General features: G+C 35.2%; 1 protein-coding gene across 1 annotated transcript in view; it reads right to left on the bottom strand.

Moving 5' to 3' along the window:
- Nucleotides 1-19,349, bottom strand: part of KCNH8 (potassium voltage-gated channel subfamily H member 8) — a 120,087-nt gene that overhangs the window by 17,165 nt on the left and 83,573 nt on the right. The window contains exons 10-12 of the mRNA XM_066194718.1: nt 16,953-17,167; nt 2,373-2,411; nt 307-662 (exon numbers count right to left, since the gene is read on the bottom strand). Of these exons, the coding sequence (XP_066050815.1) occupies nt 307-662; nt 2,373-2,411; nt 16,953-17,167 (610 nt within the window). The remainder of the gene's footprint in view (nt 1-306; nt 663-2,372; nt 2,412-16,952; nt 17,168-19,349) is intronic.

A 19,349-nucleotide genomic window follows, 5' to 3' on the forward strand; every position in this document is an offset into this window, starting at 1 on the left:
TGTTTCCTAGTGCTATTGGGGGAATAAATATTATAGACAAAATGATTCCATAAGGCCATACTATTTAAATAGATATTTTTGCAGTTGCTCATTTTTTTCTACTGCCCTTTTTATATGTAAAAATACTTTAGTTTGCAATAAAGTTCTGAAGTCATAACATTCTGCATAGTGTGAAATGGTTCCTGCAATAATGTGGGATGAACAGAAATATAAACTATTGAAGAATAATCCTTATAGTGTCAAAATCATGATATTTTTAATAAGAGTTACATGATAGAGAAGAAAATGACCATTCATAACTATTACCTTGGGCTCAGATCTGGTGGGCCACTGGTGGTTAGTGCTGACAGGTACAATTTAAGGTTTTTCTCCTTCCTTCTGGAGTAGTAATGGAGCTCTGTTTCATGTTTGGCTCTTGAAGGGTTTGAGCTGCAAGCACGGATGGGGGAATGAAAGGGCACAGTTCCTGAGGCCAACTGCTTCAAGTTTCTCCCTAGGTGGCTTTTACTGCTTGTAGTCTTCTTCTGCTGAGAGCTATTTGTGCTTCGTGTATCAATTGTTGAAAGGGTGCTGCTCTCTTCTTCTCCCTCTTCTTCCTCATCTTCATCTTCCACAATTGAAGAGAGTCTCTTCTTTATATTTCCATTTCCCTTGGGCTCTGTCTAAAATAAATAATACATACTAGCGTAAAATTCAGAGCCTGATGTTGCAGAAATACATTTTTTCTGGTGTTCATTTTGGAACAAATCCAGACCTAACACAGCTTTCATTTCTCATTAGAGAAAGCTCTTTTGGAGCTCATCCATTGCCTCAGCTATGGCTATATGTGCAGACACAAGAAAAATACAAACAAATTACAAAAGGTCACTCATGACATGGTCAGCAAACTCACTGCACTGTTTTGTTACCAACAAAGAGAACACGGTTAGTTCTTCCAAGCCATTTGCCATATGTACACTTGAGATTAATTTAGTTTAGGTGAGGCAGTATTTCTTGAATGTTATGCTACAAGAATCTTGGTGGTCCACAGAAAAGATCTGAGGCTGGTAATTCAAATAATACCACCTTTTCACATGGAACCTTTTGTAATATATTGATGGCATTTACACCAGTGCAGCTCAAGCCCAATGGTCTCTGTGTCCTTAATTTTTACAGCTGAAGTAATTACTGGGATAGTAGACAGACTTTTCAGTTCACTCAAAACCCCATTAATGCACCAATAGTGTGACAGTGCTGACTTCAGAACTGAATCATCGGAAAGCAGAGCTACATCTGGTTTTGAAAAAAATGCAATTTAGATGCTTGATGTTGGAACCATGGAAGTTTAGAGGCAACATAGACCTGGGTTCTGTAGTTTATGTACTAATCAAAGCACAGTGTAGGAGGTAAATGTTATTTTTTCATGGTAACAAAGTATGCCGATCATGAGTGCTGACACATGCCAACATAGACAGGATCAGACCTTAATTCAGAAACAGTTCCATTTATTCCCATGGTACAACTTACTGTATTGGTAGTAGGTGAATGGCCTAAGGCAGATTCAGGTTCCAGGTTAAATTAACACACCAAATGCAACTTCATGAATTCAAAGGGAGTTGTTTTTAAATTTTTTTTTTTTTTTTTTACCGGTTACTCCTCTTAATCAAGCTTGATTAATGCACTGTTAGCTTTAGATAGGAAACCTCAAATAACCCTGCATAGTCAGATTTCCCACATTCTGGCCAAGTCAGATTGGCTGGGTGGAAATACAGATTTGGGGAATTTATCCAAATATTCTAAGCCCCTATTAGCATCTGTCTAAATCTTTTTCAGCATAGGTTTAATTTTGATGTGTGTTACAGCACACTTCAATTGAATGTACGCTTTTCTCTTGGTGTATGTTGACAGATTTAGTGAACTGGGAACTTTTCATCTGAGGTATATGTGATGAGGTTAGAATTCTACATTGTGTCAGAAGGCATGTCTTTCTAAAATAGAAAAGCCTTGTTGACAACTGTAGCAGTCATTCAAAGGCTGTCATGATGATCAAATTGTACAAGACCTGGCACTGATACTGTCTATACTCTATAGAGAATGAGTGTTAACCCATATTCAAAGCTTTGGCTTGGGTAGCCATGTATTTACATTGCCAAAAATGTAGTTGCTATAAGGGGATATTCAAATTTAGCACCTGGGAAAAAAAGATCAGAAGCTGTTACTCATAAAATGGGCAGTGGCAGAACTATCTGCAGGATGCTATTCAAATTCTCACTCTGAAAAAACTGAAATCTGTTTTTAAGAAGGAAAGGAAGGAGTTTTCAAGCTTTGTTCTGGATATAATTATGTGAATGTTCAAAGTGAAGTTTTGCATGGTTAAAATGTGAACAACATACCTGGGATAGTGTAGGCTTGTTGGATAATTTTGATATTACCTGAAAAAAAAAAACAAACCAAAAAGGTAGGAAATATGTACATCTGCACAGTTTGGCTTCCAACAGGATACAAATATCTAAACCAAAACATTTATGTCAATACAAGAAAAGACACTCATGACAAAATGGCTGTATTAAATTAAGTGGTGACATAACACCGAACTAAAGATAATCCTTGCAAACAGCTGCTGTGGGAGAAAAAAGTTGTTTCATCCTAAATAAAAAGCAAGTTAATGAAAAAAGTAATAATTTACTTTAATAAAAAAGTAGATCAAGACTGAAAACCTGTGAATAAATGTAAATGTGTGAAAGCATGCCTGGTAGGTTTCAGTGCTGGTTTGATGGAAAAGCAGGAACAAATGCTCTACTTTCGCCCTGCTTAGCTTTAGCTCCAGTGGCAGCCTAGTCTGTGAAGATGAACTAAGTACCTCCAGTATCTCTGAGGAATTTTCCAAAGCAGTGGTGGGACTGAAGCAAGTAGGAGCAAGGTAGTCCTGAGGGAGAGGTGTCTAACCTATCCAAGGCCATAATATTTTCTTTTCTTGAATTACACCGAAAGTAAAACAAAAGAAAAGGAAGAAGAAAACATTATGCCACTTTCAATAATAAAATCCACTGAAACTGCTGAGTAATACCTGTTGGAAAAATTCCACTGTTTATTTGAATGTCCACATCTTGACCATGGGTAGGTCTCTGACAGCCTATATACTGTATTTATATGAATATTTTAGTCCGCCAGGTAAAATTTTGAGAAATTATTTTCAGGTTTCCTAAACCCACATATCAAAGCAAAAAGGGCTTAACCTATTAGTCAATTTATTTTTCTCCAAACGTAGGTACAAGTTAAGCATTTCTGAAAGTCATTTGAATTTCTCAGTTTGTTTAACAGAAGTCTTCAGAACTCCCAGATATTCAAATTTTAGGCACAGATTTGAAAATCATAATTGTGTGTAGTTTTTAATTTTTTTTTTTTTATTCCAGGTCTTTCAGGTTAACCTAAAAACTGTTTTGTAGTGAGGGTACTGGTAGTAGTATAATATACAAATACAGAATATTTAAGTTTTCATAAGCAGAAATCCTACTGCACAACAGCCAAGCCAGTAGCAGGTGTATCATTAAATGTAGCAATAACACTCTAATAACTGCCAAACAGAGCAACTGCAATAATTAGACTATGTAAACAAAATAACTGCTGTGTTCTTACTGAGTTAGATAAAGTACTAGATATTATCAGAGGATGAGACGTCAGATACTGAAATCTCACAAGTTGCATTGTAACCTATGCCAGCTGAAGAATCAGTATCTTTTTCAAGATTCAGGATGAGGAAACTAAAAATGTGTTAAAATATTAAAGTCAGAACTAGGAAATGTTACCAGGCTGCTTCGCACATATTTTTAAAAGATTAGTTTAAAATGGTGCCCAGAATTTTGAGGCATCAGTTTGCTTGCCTTCTAGGCACAGGTACAGTAGAAATGTTAAATAGAAGACTTAATTAAAATTCCAGGCAAATCCCAAATATTACCAGCTTCACAAAGAACACCTCAGAAAGTGCATTTTCCTGCTGAAGGCTTTAGCAGTGACTTGTTATTTGTAATTCGTAATGTGGGTGAAGATTTCCTTCACTTTTTGTTTTGATGTTGGCTTTTTTCTCCCCGAATACATGTTAATCCTGACTGTACATCTTGAAAACATAGACAAAGATTGTTAAATGGGTTTTTAGCTGCATCACCAGTTGCTAGCACTTTGCCCTTGCTTCTGGACATCCCTGCTGCTCCTCAGCACAGGAACCACAGCCACCCATGGATCCCTCTCCACCCTGTGTTACCCTGGCTTGGTCACTGCAGCAGGGGAAAACTGACTGCACAGCAAATGGGGTCAGTGGCAGCACTTTTCTGCCTTGTGACCTTCCTAAGAGAAGGGCTAAGAAATTTTTGAAGGCAGGTTGCTTTTTGCAAGGAGGGGAGGGGGTGTTCTCAGGAGGCTGTGTAACAGAAAAGAAGGGAAAGTATGAACATAGAGCACATGATGTGAGACACTGCTTATCAGCTTCGCCTGTTTCCCCAAACTAGCTTCTTTAGCCCACTGGGGACAATTTCAGTCTAAAAATATTGATATTTCTAAATAAACTATGGGCCTATAAACTACCTTTTCCATAGCACAAAATCCACAGTTAGGAGTGTTGTAATTGCTTCGGTATAAATATGCTGCAAACATACTTACCGTTTGTAACTTTGCTCAGACTGTCCCCTGCACACACAACAGGGGCCTGGGCTTTATGGCTTAGTAGCTGAAAGCTGGAAAAAGAAGCTAATCTGTGCCCAGAGAGAATTCTCAAGAACTTTGCTTCTAAACTTGTTCCAGCACCTCTTCTCTTTCTTTCTCCCTAGTCTCAAAGAGAAAAGATGAACAAGAACTTGGACAAAGCCAAAGTGCAGTAAATTAAAAGTCCTCGTTATGCACATAGCTTTATCTTTGTAAAAATGTAGTAGCAGAGTAAATAATTAGGAAGTGTTGCTCTAGTTTCTCAGACACTAAAACCTTTTATTTAGGGCAACACACTAATGTAGTCTTCTATAAAATGATCTATTTTCTCCTTATGCAAAGAGTGTGCTGAGTACCTCATACGCCTGCTTTTTAAAAAAAGTACAGCTCTTAAAGAATAAGGACTGCAGAAAGAAAAAGTACAGATATTTAACTTACTATGCATTGAGAAAAAAACCAGAAAGATTGATGTTAGCATGAGTTATGTGAAATACTGTCAAAGAGTCTAATTAAATTTTTGATTTCATCCCTGGTGTCTCTTCATGTCTTGTGAAACCAGCTATTAAATTTAATTTTACATGAGAAAACAATAATAGATCATGTACCAAAAGCAGACTCTTATAAAATTTTTCCACGTATGAAACCACAAATCTATAATCTTTCAATCTTTTAGTATCTTAATGCACAGATTTTAAAAATTCAATAATCCTTAACATTGTTTACTAGAAGCAAAAGAAGACTGTTTTTCTCCATCTGAAAACACTAGTAGTTTACAGTTGAAAGCCAGTGATCTGGAACTTCTTTTGGTGTCAAGAGGCAGTAGTCATTTATAAAGAATCTCTGCCAGGAACTGTGACCAACCCAGGTAATCAGCTGTACAATATTTCAAGATTAATTCCAATGATAAAACCCTAAAAAGAAAAATACAGAGACACAGCTAAATTGGAGGCTAATGCGTTACATATCCAGTCAGTAAGTTTGCATGCTGGAGCCCAATAGAATGTTACCAGTGTTTGCTGGTCTGATTCTTGTTACCTTTATAAATAGCAGGAATAAAAAATAGAAACGTATTTTCACTTATTTTCTTGTAATCTTTGATACTAAAATACATGAATAATTCTTTATGTTAAGGAGTCAAAAGGATAAAATACATTTTCAGAAAAGGATTTGAAATCAAACTGAAGTATTAATGTTCTTAGTCAGCATTTGGAAATGGGAAAAGCCCATTTAGGAGCACTGGCAGTGTGGGAAAAAAAACCCCAAGAATGCATGCCAGATGTCCTATTCTTTGCAAATTTACTGTATGGTAATGGAAAAGATACAAGTACATAACAAGAGATCATTGTACTGCTGCAAAACTTAATGCCTCACATGTGCTCAGGCCTCTGTTTTCTGTAATCAGGAAATTTTTAATGAAGTATCACAAATCCTCTAAATCACAAAAGACTCAATCACTCACAAAGAGCTTGTTAGATATAATTGTTTTATGCTGAGCAATTTGCCATCCAAACACCCTTTGTTTTTTCTTGTTTAGTTTTTCTTTTTAAGACTTTCTATTATTCATTGGCTTGTTCCTATCTTTTCTCAGGGTTATTCTTATCTCTCGTCCTTGCTAATGGACAGATAAAGAAAGAGTAGTTTGTGGAAGCAGATGTTTTCAGTATTCTCCGATCCCTCTTACAATATTGAGTACATTGAGTTAGCAGCAAAAGTTGAACAGCAGATTTGTCACTGGTATTTTTTCCTGGGGAAACAGTAATCGTGAATTGCCATGAGCTCTGCAATCTCCGGTTGAGTTGCTGTCCTGAATGTTTTGTTTCTTTGTAATTAACTTGTGAAGTTGGTACAAATGTTCTGTAACTGGCTGCTTGAGGTTAGCTTTGGATAGGTTTTTTTTCTTTTTTCTTTTTTTTTTTTTTGTTGCTGTTGTTCTTTGCAAATGAATACTTTCTTGGATGCAAAATTCTCACATGAGCTTTTATATTTGATGTTCAAAGTTTGCTTTGCATATATTTCTTTAAAACCTTAATATTAACCTCACTGCATGCATTAATTCTTTTTGTAATTATATTTTAATTGTTTCATTAGCAGTAGAGGATGTATTGCATTTCTTGTTAAAAAGATACTACAGAAACAAAAAAACTAACATCTCTGTCACTTGTGCCACATTAAGAAAAAATAAATGGGAAATGTGGATGGTATAATTGGTAATTTTAACTTCTGATATGCTTACATACCTCTACCCCACCCCAAAGCAGGAGAGCAAATTAGGGTCTCAACTGCTCTGAAAATGCATCTTTCATAGTAAGTCTGTACCAGTAAGAATAAAAAAAAAATAAATTAAAGAACAGTGTATCAAAGAGGTGAAAAGAAGACAAAAAGAGGAATTGTTAAAACAGACAATGGACCTGGCACTGACTGTACTGTCTGGCAGGTTATATTTTTGGAAAAACTTTCAGATTACTGCAGAAAAAAGATAGAGTGGAAAAAGCCTTTTAATACTCCTACAGTTTGATTACAGTCAAATAAAGACTTATGTAATAGTAACTGCAATAAAGGCTAACACCTTTCAACCCAATAAAACTTATATGATTAACTTCAAGCAGCTCTAAGGTTTTGAACCGGCTGAAAAATATTTGCATGATTGGCCCTGGATCAATATTGAGTTAGACTCCTCAGCTGGCGACTGTAGATACTGTGAAGGAGTTGTGTTTGGATTGTTAGCCTTATCTTTAAATGAAACTTCATACTAGTATTTATGTAAATATGTATATCTAACTTCAGAGAAGCTCTTGAAAAGAGAAGAGGGGAACAATGAAGTGGACATTGAAGAATGAATTTAATTAATTAATTTTTAAAAATTAATTACATTAATTTTATTACCTATTTATTTTATTACTTATTTATTTCTACATATTCCCAATGATGGCCCGGTGTTTTGTTAGCACTCACAGGACAAATGAGTAGGATGAGTTCCAGTAAGTGCCTCCCTGAGGACAGCAATATATCTGCGGAGAATTTTTAAGAAAATTGCTTGAATTGTTTGAAGTAGCATGACATAAAACCAAACACGGTCATAGAAATCCAATATTGATTTTGGACAATGATGGAATGAACACTGACCATAGTGTGATTAGCAATGGAATCTGTCTCTGAACACTTACTATCTATGCAGTACTGCACTGTATATACAGTATATATGTATAAAATGTATGTGTATATTTATTATTACAATCATGTTATTATTTACCACATCACTGAAAATTTTCACTGGTGTGGTAAATAACAACATGATTGCAGTCATATAATGTAATATATGTCTTGGGTATCAAATCTATTTTCAGCATAACTGTTTGCCCCTATGTAGGCAGGTTTTGTAGCTCTGGTTTTACTGGGTGAAAGTATAGATGATTAAAAAGAAAAATATGCAGGTATATTATTTTTGATATCAATAAAAACTTTAACTGACTTTGTACATAAATATTAATTGTTTTTACATGCTTTCATATCTTTGAGCAGAGTGGTGGGTGTAGATGACCTTCAGAGGTCCTTTCCAAGCTCTGCTATTCTACTGCTCTATGATGTTTAAAGAAAAGTTGCACTAAAAACATTACCATATCAATAAAACTGAGAACACAAAATTGTATCAGTGTAAAATGCCAGTTTGATACACAACTTGTACAGACTATAGACAGATTTCTCAAGGACTAGATTACATTTAGTTTCACACATTTCAGCAGTTGTCCTGAGGTTACAATGACTCTGCAAGTCATATAGAAACTTCACCACATAAGCCACTCTGACATGAACATTATATATCAAGGTAGTCTATACCCTCAGAACTAATGTTTTTATAGAAGACATTGTGGTACTATCATTTCCTTCATTAATTAGTCCCATATTACCAAGAATAACAAAAGGACAAGCAATGGTAATAGCGCTTCTAAATTTAAGATCCCGAATGGATCAATGCTATATCAATACAATATAAAAGGAATTAAAAAAAAATCAATCCACTCTCCAAATTTATATAATTTTAAAGTTTAGCTATATTAGGATTAATTCTATTTTCCATTTTTTACAGTGCAGAGACAGAGATTAATATTAATTTTGTAAAAGTAATATTATCATGTTCCCTAAGGCACATTGAGATATTTTGAAAAAAAGTTATCCTCTAGCATGCCTGTCTAATTAAAATAGAAATATGGTTAGATTCTAAGGCAATACTCTGAAATCCAGGAGCTTTTCCTGTCTAAAATTCTGTTTGACACAGTGTTTTATACCCTCCTCATACAACAGTCTAAAAACATCAATAAGCTGCTTTGCTAGCCTGGATTTTTTTCAATGTGTTGCCCTCGGGTTAAGCTTTATAATCTGATGCAGAATGTAATAATCCCAGGAAGTGAAATGAATGGGAATGGAGACTGTTCAAAAAGACTCAAAAGCTAAAATTAGAAGTAAAATTTTGTCACTCATTTAAACATGTTAATTCTAGTTACCATGAATTTTTTTTGTATTTGTCAAGAAAGTGCTAAGGTCTACTTGTGAAAATCTTTTAATAAGTAATGTAAAGCTTTTAATAAATAATGTAAAGCTCATAATTCCTGTCTCTTAATCCATTCACAAAAGTAAGAGTTGGATTCTGGGGATGGGTCACATACATAGTCCCAGACTGATGTAAATAGGTTAATTTTCTGCCCTCCTCTTTGTCCTTTTTCCATATCTTTTGTGATTCACCCTTGCAGTGATTTGTCCACTTGTTTTAGCTGTAAAATGGGAAAGATTTATGCAAATACAAAAACAAATAAAAAAAATATTAATGGAAAAGATTACATAATGGCTCAAGTTGTGGTGGAATGAATCTTCTAACTGGAAAATGACCATATATCAGAAGAATAAATTACTAGAGACAAAACCAGACAGTGTAGCTGTCTGTGTTATTATTTTCAAAAATATTAGAATAACTGAAGGCTACAGAAATGAAACAGGAGATTATTAGTGAAAAAAAGATTCTTTGAGCAAAGGTACTAGGGAAGAAAATAAAAAGGCCAACTAGTCTATCTTTTTTGAATTACATTGTTTCCTTGTTGCATTATTTCTCAGCAGCCTACCATACTAGAGAATATATCAGAAACACGACAGTGAGGTGATAATCTTGAGGAGTACTGGGGGATAGAGATGGCTCAGAGGCACCACACACAAGGCTCACCAGTAACTGCTAGTAAACAAGATTGATGAGCTACCAGACTACAAAAAAGGGCATCAGACCTGTCCTACGCTGTAGCTCCAGGTCAGCCTTGCTCCTGTAGTAAGTGAAGCAGTTAACTGTCAGGCTGAGGGTCTGCAGGAAGGACTGACTGTAACCCTGCGCAGGGAGGAGGCTATTGCAGCAGATTTCCTTGTTTGAAGATAACATCCAACTTAATAGCCAAAGATCCACCAAAACTTGCTTACTGACAGGAGTACGGGTGGGAGACCTGTGAAATATCTGGCAGAGAGCTCTTGGACAGTGCTCCTCCCCAAAATACATCTCATCCATTTAATATCAAAAATGAACTTGTTCCATAGAATAAAGCTGATCTGTGTAAATGACACTGTGCCAGTGCTGTCTTGTTCAGCAATAGACTAACTTTTTTTTTGTGAAGAGGAAGAGAGAGAGTGAAGAAGCGAAAAATATTCCAGATCATCCCAGAAGTATAAATGAAAACTCTGAGTAGCTTGTAAAATGTGAGAGCCCTGAGTTATATTTGACAGCAACCCTAATTGGAGAGTAGTCCACGCACAGAAGCAGGTAAGAGACCTACTCCAATGAACATATCAGGAATCACAGTTAATTATATGTTACTACTTTTAAAATTAGTTTACTTTTTGACAGTATGAGGAGCACCTTCCTTCCTACACTCTAATCACTGAGAAGTTGAGAAGTTTATAGACTCCATATCAAGAGGTATAGAGGAAAAATTAATATATGGTGTCTTTGGGGAAGAAGCAGTGGCTGTTCAGCCATCAGTCACTTAGGGCTTCCACCAGAAGTAGAGCAAAGGGAACCACGTGCATGTCGAGTAAAGAGAAAGATGATAAACAGTTGGTTCAGAGTTTAAAAATTATTTGCTTTTTGGTTTTTTTTTTTAAATAATCATAGAGATAAAGTGCTAGACTTCCATTGCTTTAGGTGATTTATTCAATTCTATATTCTCCCTGTTGTAATAATTCTTGTATAGAAACACAAAACCCTCCATTGATTGTTCTCTTATTTTGCAAGCTTTATAATTACTGACAATAAACCCCAGTGAGTTACACCTGCAATAATGACACATGATCCTCTGCCAGCTGACAAAGATGGGTGCTTAATATGCTCTAAGAATATTTTAAAATTACAAGTTTTCCTCAAAGTTATCCAGCTGTAATGTTAAAATCAGACTGGTTGACTTTTTTAAGGTAACCCACTTTATTTTACACAGCTGCTGGCTGGTGTGACAAAACCATCTCCTCTGTTAAAAAGTTGGTTGGAATTATTTGGGAAATGTTCTATGAGACTTTTTATTAAAAATATTTTGCAACTTGTCATTGTCCTACAGTGTGCAGGATGAACTTTGATCTAGGCTGGAGTAGAGGAACACTGATTAAGTACGGCAGTGCAGTAAGAGCTTATTTGGAAATTCATGTTTTCAGTGCATGGCTTTTATTATAAACACATAGGTAAAACCCATGAGATAAGTTGGGGGGGGTTTGTTGTTTTTTTTTTTCTTCCCTTTTTTTTTTCTTTTGAAGTTAAACTCCTCAATAAGTAAGTATGTGACTGAAGTTTCTATCAGGTTTTCTCATCTTACAAAACTTGCCAAGATTAAAAGCAACTTTAAAAAAAAATCCATGCTTATTTTTTCCTTAATATTTATAGAGTAGCAAATCGGATAAGTTATTTGTTTCTTTAAAATGAAACACTGTTTACCATGCAGAAAACCAATGCATTAAAAAATCAGAAATTTCACACTATTTTCATTGCTGATTCATAATGGATAATCAAATATGTAATAGAAAGTGTCACTGCTATATTGCAAAGCAGCATTCATAAATTCAGATGACCTATAGTAAAAATCTAGATCTAGAGAAAGCATAACTAAAGAGGTAAGAATGAATGCATGTCAAATATGTAACCTGCTAGCTGAAAACCAAACAGTGGCAAGGCAGGATTTAATCTAAATTTTGCGCTTGCATTCAAAATATTTTTTGCTATTCATTTTTTGACTACAAAGGCAATGCCAACCATTAGAACGAAGAAAGATAAAAGTCTTAAAAGACTTCAAATAAGCAGTTAAAATGGCATGAAGAGTTATTACTTACATGCTTTAAAAATAGTTACTTAAGGCTTAGCTAGAACAAACCAGAAAGCTCAGTCTATTTTAGATTAGAATTTGTAGACGTTTTTCTTCCCAAGCTGTGTCATCTATTGTATACTCCAGAACTTAGAGCTACTTTCACCTTTACAAAGAATTGATTTGGTCTGTTGCTGGATTTTCCAATAGAAAATGAGGAGCATCCCTTGTAATTTCTTAGATATTGCTAACAACAACCTGAGCTTTATTATATTAAAAATTCCTCACAACTCAGTCATTAAAATTTAATAAATTCTAAACACCAGCCTCTCCAAAGGACAAGAATTATTCCCTATTTTGTCAGACAATACCTTTCAGAGGGAAGATGGGGGGGAGATCCTTTGGTCTTATTGCTTCTTGATTGCTAGATTGCCTTTTAAAGTGTACTTGTCTGTTTATTTATTTTATTAGCAAGGACCATGGCTAAGGTGAAGTAAGATTCTACGTTCCCCACTGGAGAAGGAATCCACCACATTTTCATGGAACCTTGGCATTATGTTTCATTTACACTGTGACACACTGACATAATCAGTCCTTCCTTGAGTCTCATAAACTGAGTGATTTCATTTTAGAGAATAGCTTCTTCTTTTGGGAGAGGGGAAGGAAAGATTTTCTAGGAGCCCGAACACTACTTTTAAGCCCACAAAAGGAAAATTAGATTCTTTTTAGTTGCAAGTCATATCTACAAACAAAGATTTTTGACTCTTCAGGAGTATAACCTCTTCTTTTTGAAAATTACATCGATAGAGCTTTAGTGAGACAGAGACTGTCCCTGCATGTTCCTTTGGGACATAATTATAACTCAACAGTATAGGTGTCAAGGAGGCTTCTTGTTCTTTTTATCAGTGTGACTCTAACCAGCCTGCGGTTTGATTTTTGGATGGTTTTTATGGTCTTTTTGTTGTTGTTGTTTGGGGGGTGTTTTTTTTTTTTTTAAATCTAAATAATGTCATCTACACTGTAAATTCTTATGTGTGGACATAAGAAGTAATCAGAAACAATAAAATCTCACAAAGCCTACAAAGATATTGTCCAAACATTCACTTATTCTGAGTTCTTCTTAGAATAATTCTGAGTTACGAACAGCTGTTACTTCATTTACTCTCTAAATGCATCAAGTAACATATTTTCCAGGGCTGGTGGAGAACAAAATAAATTCCAGTTCCTTGCATATTAATGTATGTGTATAGGTGTATCCACATAGGTTTTAAGAACCTTTTTCTGAGTGCTTAGTTTTATCAAATCAGATCTGGGACTCTCTCACTACCTAATACATATGCAATCTGTAATTCATAGTGAAAAATTATACAGATAGGGTGAGGCACATGTCAAAATCTGTGTCACTCAGCAAACTATTTCCTTACTATGACAACATAGTCACAGACCTAGAAATATTGGTTAAAATGGCTGAATTGTTTCAATGTCACAACTCCAGGTACCGGGAAACAATAGTGTTTTCTAACTGTCCTCAAATATTTGAATACATTTGCAAACACAGTTATTGGTTTATTGATTGAAAGGGAACAAAGCAAGCAAGGGCCAGAATATGCAAAATCGACAAAAAGTCTCTTCTCCTAATTCATATCTTGCTGTGATGAAAATGTATGAAAAGATGGCCAAGTATCACTGCCAGTGTGGCTGAACACACGTTAACGGTTTTAATAATAAATCACTTAGCAATTCCTGGCTTAAGAGTTGTCATGAGGAACAATTCAAATGCTATCTCTCTGATTTTGTGTCTGTTTCTCTTCCTTATACTCATTAGATCCTGAAACAGTTGTCTGCTCCTACACTTAAAATTTGGGCTTTTCTTCCAATATTGCTTAACAATGCTTTCGATCAGTCTATAACCAGACAGCTACAGTTTCTACTTGTTACTGGGAAACCTCATCCTTTTACTGAAAAGAGACACAACCGTGGACATCCTTGAGCCTTTTCCACAGTTATACCTTACTTGGAGTTTAGTGCAGATGAAGCACATTATTATATATCCTTGCAAATGAACCAAGAAAACAAATTTAAAATGTTTCCTTTTTATGTGTGTAGGTAGGGAAGAAATGTAATCTAGTGCTGAGCATCCTATTTTGACATTTCAGGAGAAGGACACTACAGATGACTTCTGACCCCTTTTGTGTCCACATGTTTCTGATTCAGTTCAAATCTCTGATTCAATTTTCATCAGCACAGCAAAGGTGGAAAGGGGATAATGAACCACCAGGACTAAATTCTTATTCATTCTCAGATTTTTAATGCTGGCTTAAAGTTTTAATAAACCTTTAACCTACAGTAGATTTTGTGGACTTTGACTGAAAATGCAATAACATTTTAGATCAAGACTGAAAAACAGTTCACAAGTCATAGTAGGGAAATTCATGTTATTTCACCCTGCAGTTTATCTGATCCTAAATACTGCTGGTGATTCATTTTAAGAAGTAATAAATTCACATTCAGCCACAGATTTACAGTCATTTATGACATCCAAGGAAAAGAGAGTGAGAAACAGACTTATTCAAATGAATAGGCCTACTATGAAGAAGTTCTCCAAATCCAAAAATTCCATAAAGCTGCAGAAGTCACAGATACACTTGAAAGTAAAATTTCCCTATACAAGGGAGAGGGAATACAGATACAGTGGCCTACCTGACAAACTCTCCCAGAACACCATTCCTACAGGCTGTATTAAAAAAAACCCAAACAAACAAACAAAAAAAAAAAAACCCAAGAGAAGAAAGAAGTCGTATTAACATACTCATAAAGTCTATATCTGAAAACTTTCTTCCTATTTTCTCTGAGAGTAACCATCAGATAACTCAAATTATTTCTGTTTGAAAGTATTTTCCAGCTGAAGCAAAGGCAGGGTATTTTTCTGCTGAAGTAAAGTGAGTGGTTGACCAGACACACTTGCTACTGACACAGATATCTATCCTCATTTGCTGAACCCTGTTTTTGTGGTGGTACAATTTTTGGCTGCCTGATTTGTGCTGAGTATCCTTACTGATAATTAAAATGGCTTGAAAAGAAATGAGATGTTCTACTGCAAGGGAAATAGTAGCAGAGGGCATAGTTGAGCAGAGGATGTAGGCAAAACTACTCATAATCTGTCTTGGATTCTGTTTATCCCTTGTGATATAGTGGATGCTACTCTATGTCAGGATACTTTTTCCTGTAATTTTAAGGTAACAGATTATACCATGAAAATATGGCATATATTAAAAAATGCTCTAAATATATTCTACTCTAAAGCAGAAAAGTTACTTGAATATGTCCTGCATTACTTTAAACCCCTCAGAGAGGGTAATCCTCCTCAGAGAGCCTGAGAAACGCTTACCTTCGAGGTGGATCTAGGCTTGCTCTCAGCAGAGAGTCTGTACGTCACCCAGCTGACTTTAACTGGGAAGAGTTGTCCCTGAATTTATAAAAACTGAATGCAGCTGAGAGGGTTGTCAGATTTGTCACCATACAGAAAAGCATGAAACAACACATTGTGGGGATCCATCAAGTTCCACGACAAAACTGTAGTGGGGAATGCAATCATCTTCAAACCCTATCTTTACATGGAGTTTTACGCCTTTTCAGATCAAACATTCCTCCCCAAGGGAAATGTGTTATACAAACTAATCACCAGGCTCTCAGAACAGCTGTGTACTCTCAGCTGCTGCTTTCAGCAGCAGGAAGTTTGGAGACATTTCAAGAGACAAACAAATGAGATATCCTGGTTATTTTCCTCTCCAAAAGTACACACTTATATATGGACTCCTTTCTGCTGCAATGGTTTAATAGAGTGTTGCTGTGGAAACACTGGCACCACAGTGCACCAAAGTACACCTAATAGGAAGCTATGTAGAAAAATCAGCCCATATATCAAACTCCTTGGAGTTTTGCACTGAAAAGTACTTCGGTGCACTCTCCCTTGGCATCATATTTGTCCCCTGTCTAGAGAGTTCTAGTGAAAATTTGTGTTTTTCCAAAGTTACCTCTCTCTATGTAAGGGGAAGCACAAAGCAAACACAAACACCTGAACTCTTAAACACCAACTTGAAAGTTTGGCTATGACTGTCTTTGAGCATTCACATGATAAAGAAAAGAAAAGAAAAGAAAAGAAAAGAAAAGAAAAGAAAAGAAAAGAAAAGAAAAGAAAAGAAAAGAAAAGAAAAGAAAAGAAAAGAAAAGAAAAGAAAAGAAAAGAAAAGAAAAGAAAAGAAAAGAAAAGAAAAGAAAATGTCATAAAAGCTTTTCATTATTAAAATCCAAATATACATATTTTCTACATAATATCAGTGTAAAAGTACTGAGTGAGTCTGTACTGAAGTCTTTCAGGAGTGTTTTATCTGGAATTTCTTCTTGTTTTGTTGTACTTTGGAGTTGTTGTGGGTTTTTTGTTTGTTTTGCCTATTTTTTTCTCCAAGAGAAACTACTCATTTAAGTGGAAAAACACATTTTAATTGCAGTGTATGAGAAACAACTGTTTTTCATTTTCAGTGTGTGTGATGACATTCTTAACTGAAAGTGATAACCAATGATGTATGAAATGAATGTTCATTAGGCTGGCACATGAGCTTCTAGAAAAGGTATGGCTAAAAACCTTTATTTGGACACATAGTTTATATAACTATGAATTATTTTTAGGCATAAACAAAAATATTAAAAAATAACGAGTTTTCTCTCATGGATGATGTTTGTTGTGGAAAATGAGAAGCAGAGAGGCTGTTCAATGTTTATGATCTGATCAAGTGATAAAAAAATTTATTTAGGTAATATCTGAATTATCAAACAAATGGAATCAGCAGTTCCCTTAACATAATTTGTGAATTATTTCTCTATTATGACAAAATTATAAGAAATGAATAAGGTATGAGAAACAGATGAAAGACTACAATAACTCCAGAGACCTGTAAAGATACTTACATCACTTTCGTGGCCTTCTCTTAGATTGTAAGTGAGATCATGCTGGATGTCTTCAACAAATTTGTGAGCATACTCTGGGTAAAGGTCGAGCACTTCAAAGAGACCTTTGAGTATAATACATTGGAGGTCACAGTATGTTAGTGCTTTAACATCTGCGTTTGTTTTAATAACTTGATCCCTAATTGATAGGTTTGCTCCAATTAAATCTCCTTTACCTAAAAGAGAACACAAAAATAATTATCTTCAAAGCATAAATTCTTTACTTCTTTTTTTGAATCATAAAACTGTTTAATATAATTGCTACCCCTTAACCTGAAATCCCATTTTTACAAATGCCTTGTTTAATTAATAACATACTAAAGGATCATGACTACTTTTTTTTCCCTTTTTTTGCAGGTGCAAACTTATACACAATTAATTGGTGGTACAAAAACTAATTTCCAGACAGGTAACTGGCTAATTAAAGGGAGCAATAAAGTAAATATATATAAAATGAAGATTTTACAATAGTAACTAATAGCAGGTGCAATTATTTTTCATAAAGCTGTTGTCAGGCGTTTTTGTAGGTGTCTTAAAACATGGGGGTGTTAAGGCAGCATTTTAGCATTTCTGTTGAGAAGAGAAAATGTGTTAAGAAGGAATTATTTGGTGGGGTTTTTTTCTTTTATGGGCAAGACTTAGAATGTTGGTTGTATTGAAAACTTCAAATGACCATATCTTGAGGAGCACAAAAATTTTACAATTAAAAACTTCCATAAGCATCTGGTCTGAGGTATAAATTCCAAAGTGAAGTCATTGAACCCCAGGTTTTCCCCAAAAGTTAAAGCAGATGGTCTTTGTTAAAGACCTGGACAGTGTGATGGACTGCATTCTCAGCAAGTCATGGGCAATACCAAACTGGATGAATTGGTTGACATGATGAAGGACAAAGCTGCTATTTAGGGGGAACTCAATGAAAGACAAAACAGCTATCAGGAGTATCATGAAGTTTAACAAAACCAAATGGCAAGTCCTGTACACGGGATAAAAACCCTCCCTACAGCAGTATGGACTGGGAACTGACCAGCTGGACAGCAGATCTGCAGGAAAGGCCCTGGGGGTCCTTGTGGACAAGCTGAACATGAGCCAACAATGCGTTCTTGCAGCAAAGAAGTTCAAGGACCTCCTGTGCAGCATTAGCAAGAGTGGAGCCAGCAAACTACTCTTTCCCTTTATATTTGTCATACCTCATGTGGAACACTGTGTCCAGTTTTGGACTTCCCAGTACAAGACAGAATATTGACATATTAGAGTGAGTCTAAAAGATGCTACCAAGAATCAGGGACTAAAGAATATAATTTATGAGAAAAGGTTGAAAAAATGTGGCATTGCTCCACCTTATGAAGAGAAGACAAAGTAAGGATAGTTTTACTGTCTTCAACAGCCCAGCAGAAAAACTGTAGAGAAAACAGAGTTAAACCTCTCTCCAGAGTGCACAGGGCAACATGATGTACTGGGCACAGGGTGTAACAAATAAAATTCTCATTATAAATCAGAAATGAGAGTCAAGAAACTGTGGAACAGCCTGCCCAAACAGGCTTGTGGAATTGTGAGCATCCTTGGAGATGTTCAAAACTTGTCTGGACATAGCCCTGAGAAATCTGAGATAAATTTGTCCTGTTTTAAACAGGTTTAAGTTGGGTAGCTTCTGAAGGTCCCTGCAATCTTAGATTGTTCTGTGATTAATAAATAGTAAGTTAAGACTGTCACATTAGAAAATCCACCCAGCATCTGTTTCCAACTGTATATTTCACAGGAAATAGTCAGCTTTTAGGGTAAGTTTAACAAATCAGTTAACCATTCCTGAACTTTAAATGGGATAGTTTTACACTTTAAAATATAATTTTTAATGCCTTAATTTTACTTTTTCTTATTTATGTGGAGCTTGAACAGCTTTTTCAAAAGTACTTATAAATTAAGTGTAGGGAAAAATTTTCTCCTATGCTAGGAATATACATATATCAATGCTTATTTGGGGTCTCTTAAAAATCACAGTTAGTATAAATGAGAACTGGTATGAGCTTAGGTCGATCTGGGGAAAAAATTTGATAGGTAACAATAGCATCTGTCATTGCTCATCACAACATGCATTATGATGTAATAAAATATAGCATAAAGCTAAGTAGTAGTACACTTTTGCATTTTACTGTAAATATCAACAATTGCTTAGATTTCTTCCATTATATTAAGCAAAGGGCTGAAAGTGTTAATTTATTGCTGGCAATATTGTGGACAAGGGAAAGAATATTTCAAATATATCAAAACTGATCCTTAAACATCTTATTTAGAAACTTTTTAGATCTATGAACAGTATTAGGATCAATACTGCATAAACATTTTGGAAAAAATGTTAGATTT

This window comes from Chamaea fasciata, unplaced genomic scaffold (genome assembly GCF_029207755.1).
Source record: "Chamaea fasciata isolate MVZ Bird 193981 ecotype frontalis unplaced genomic scaffold, bChaFas1.0.hap1 SCAF_1, whole genome shotgun sequence".
NCBI lineage: Eukaryota > Metazoa > Chordata > Aves > Passeriformes > Sylviidae > Chamaea > Chamaea fasciata.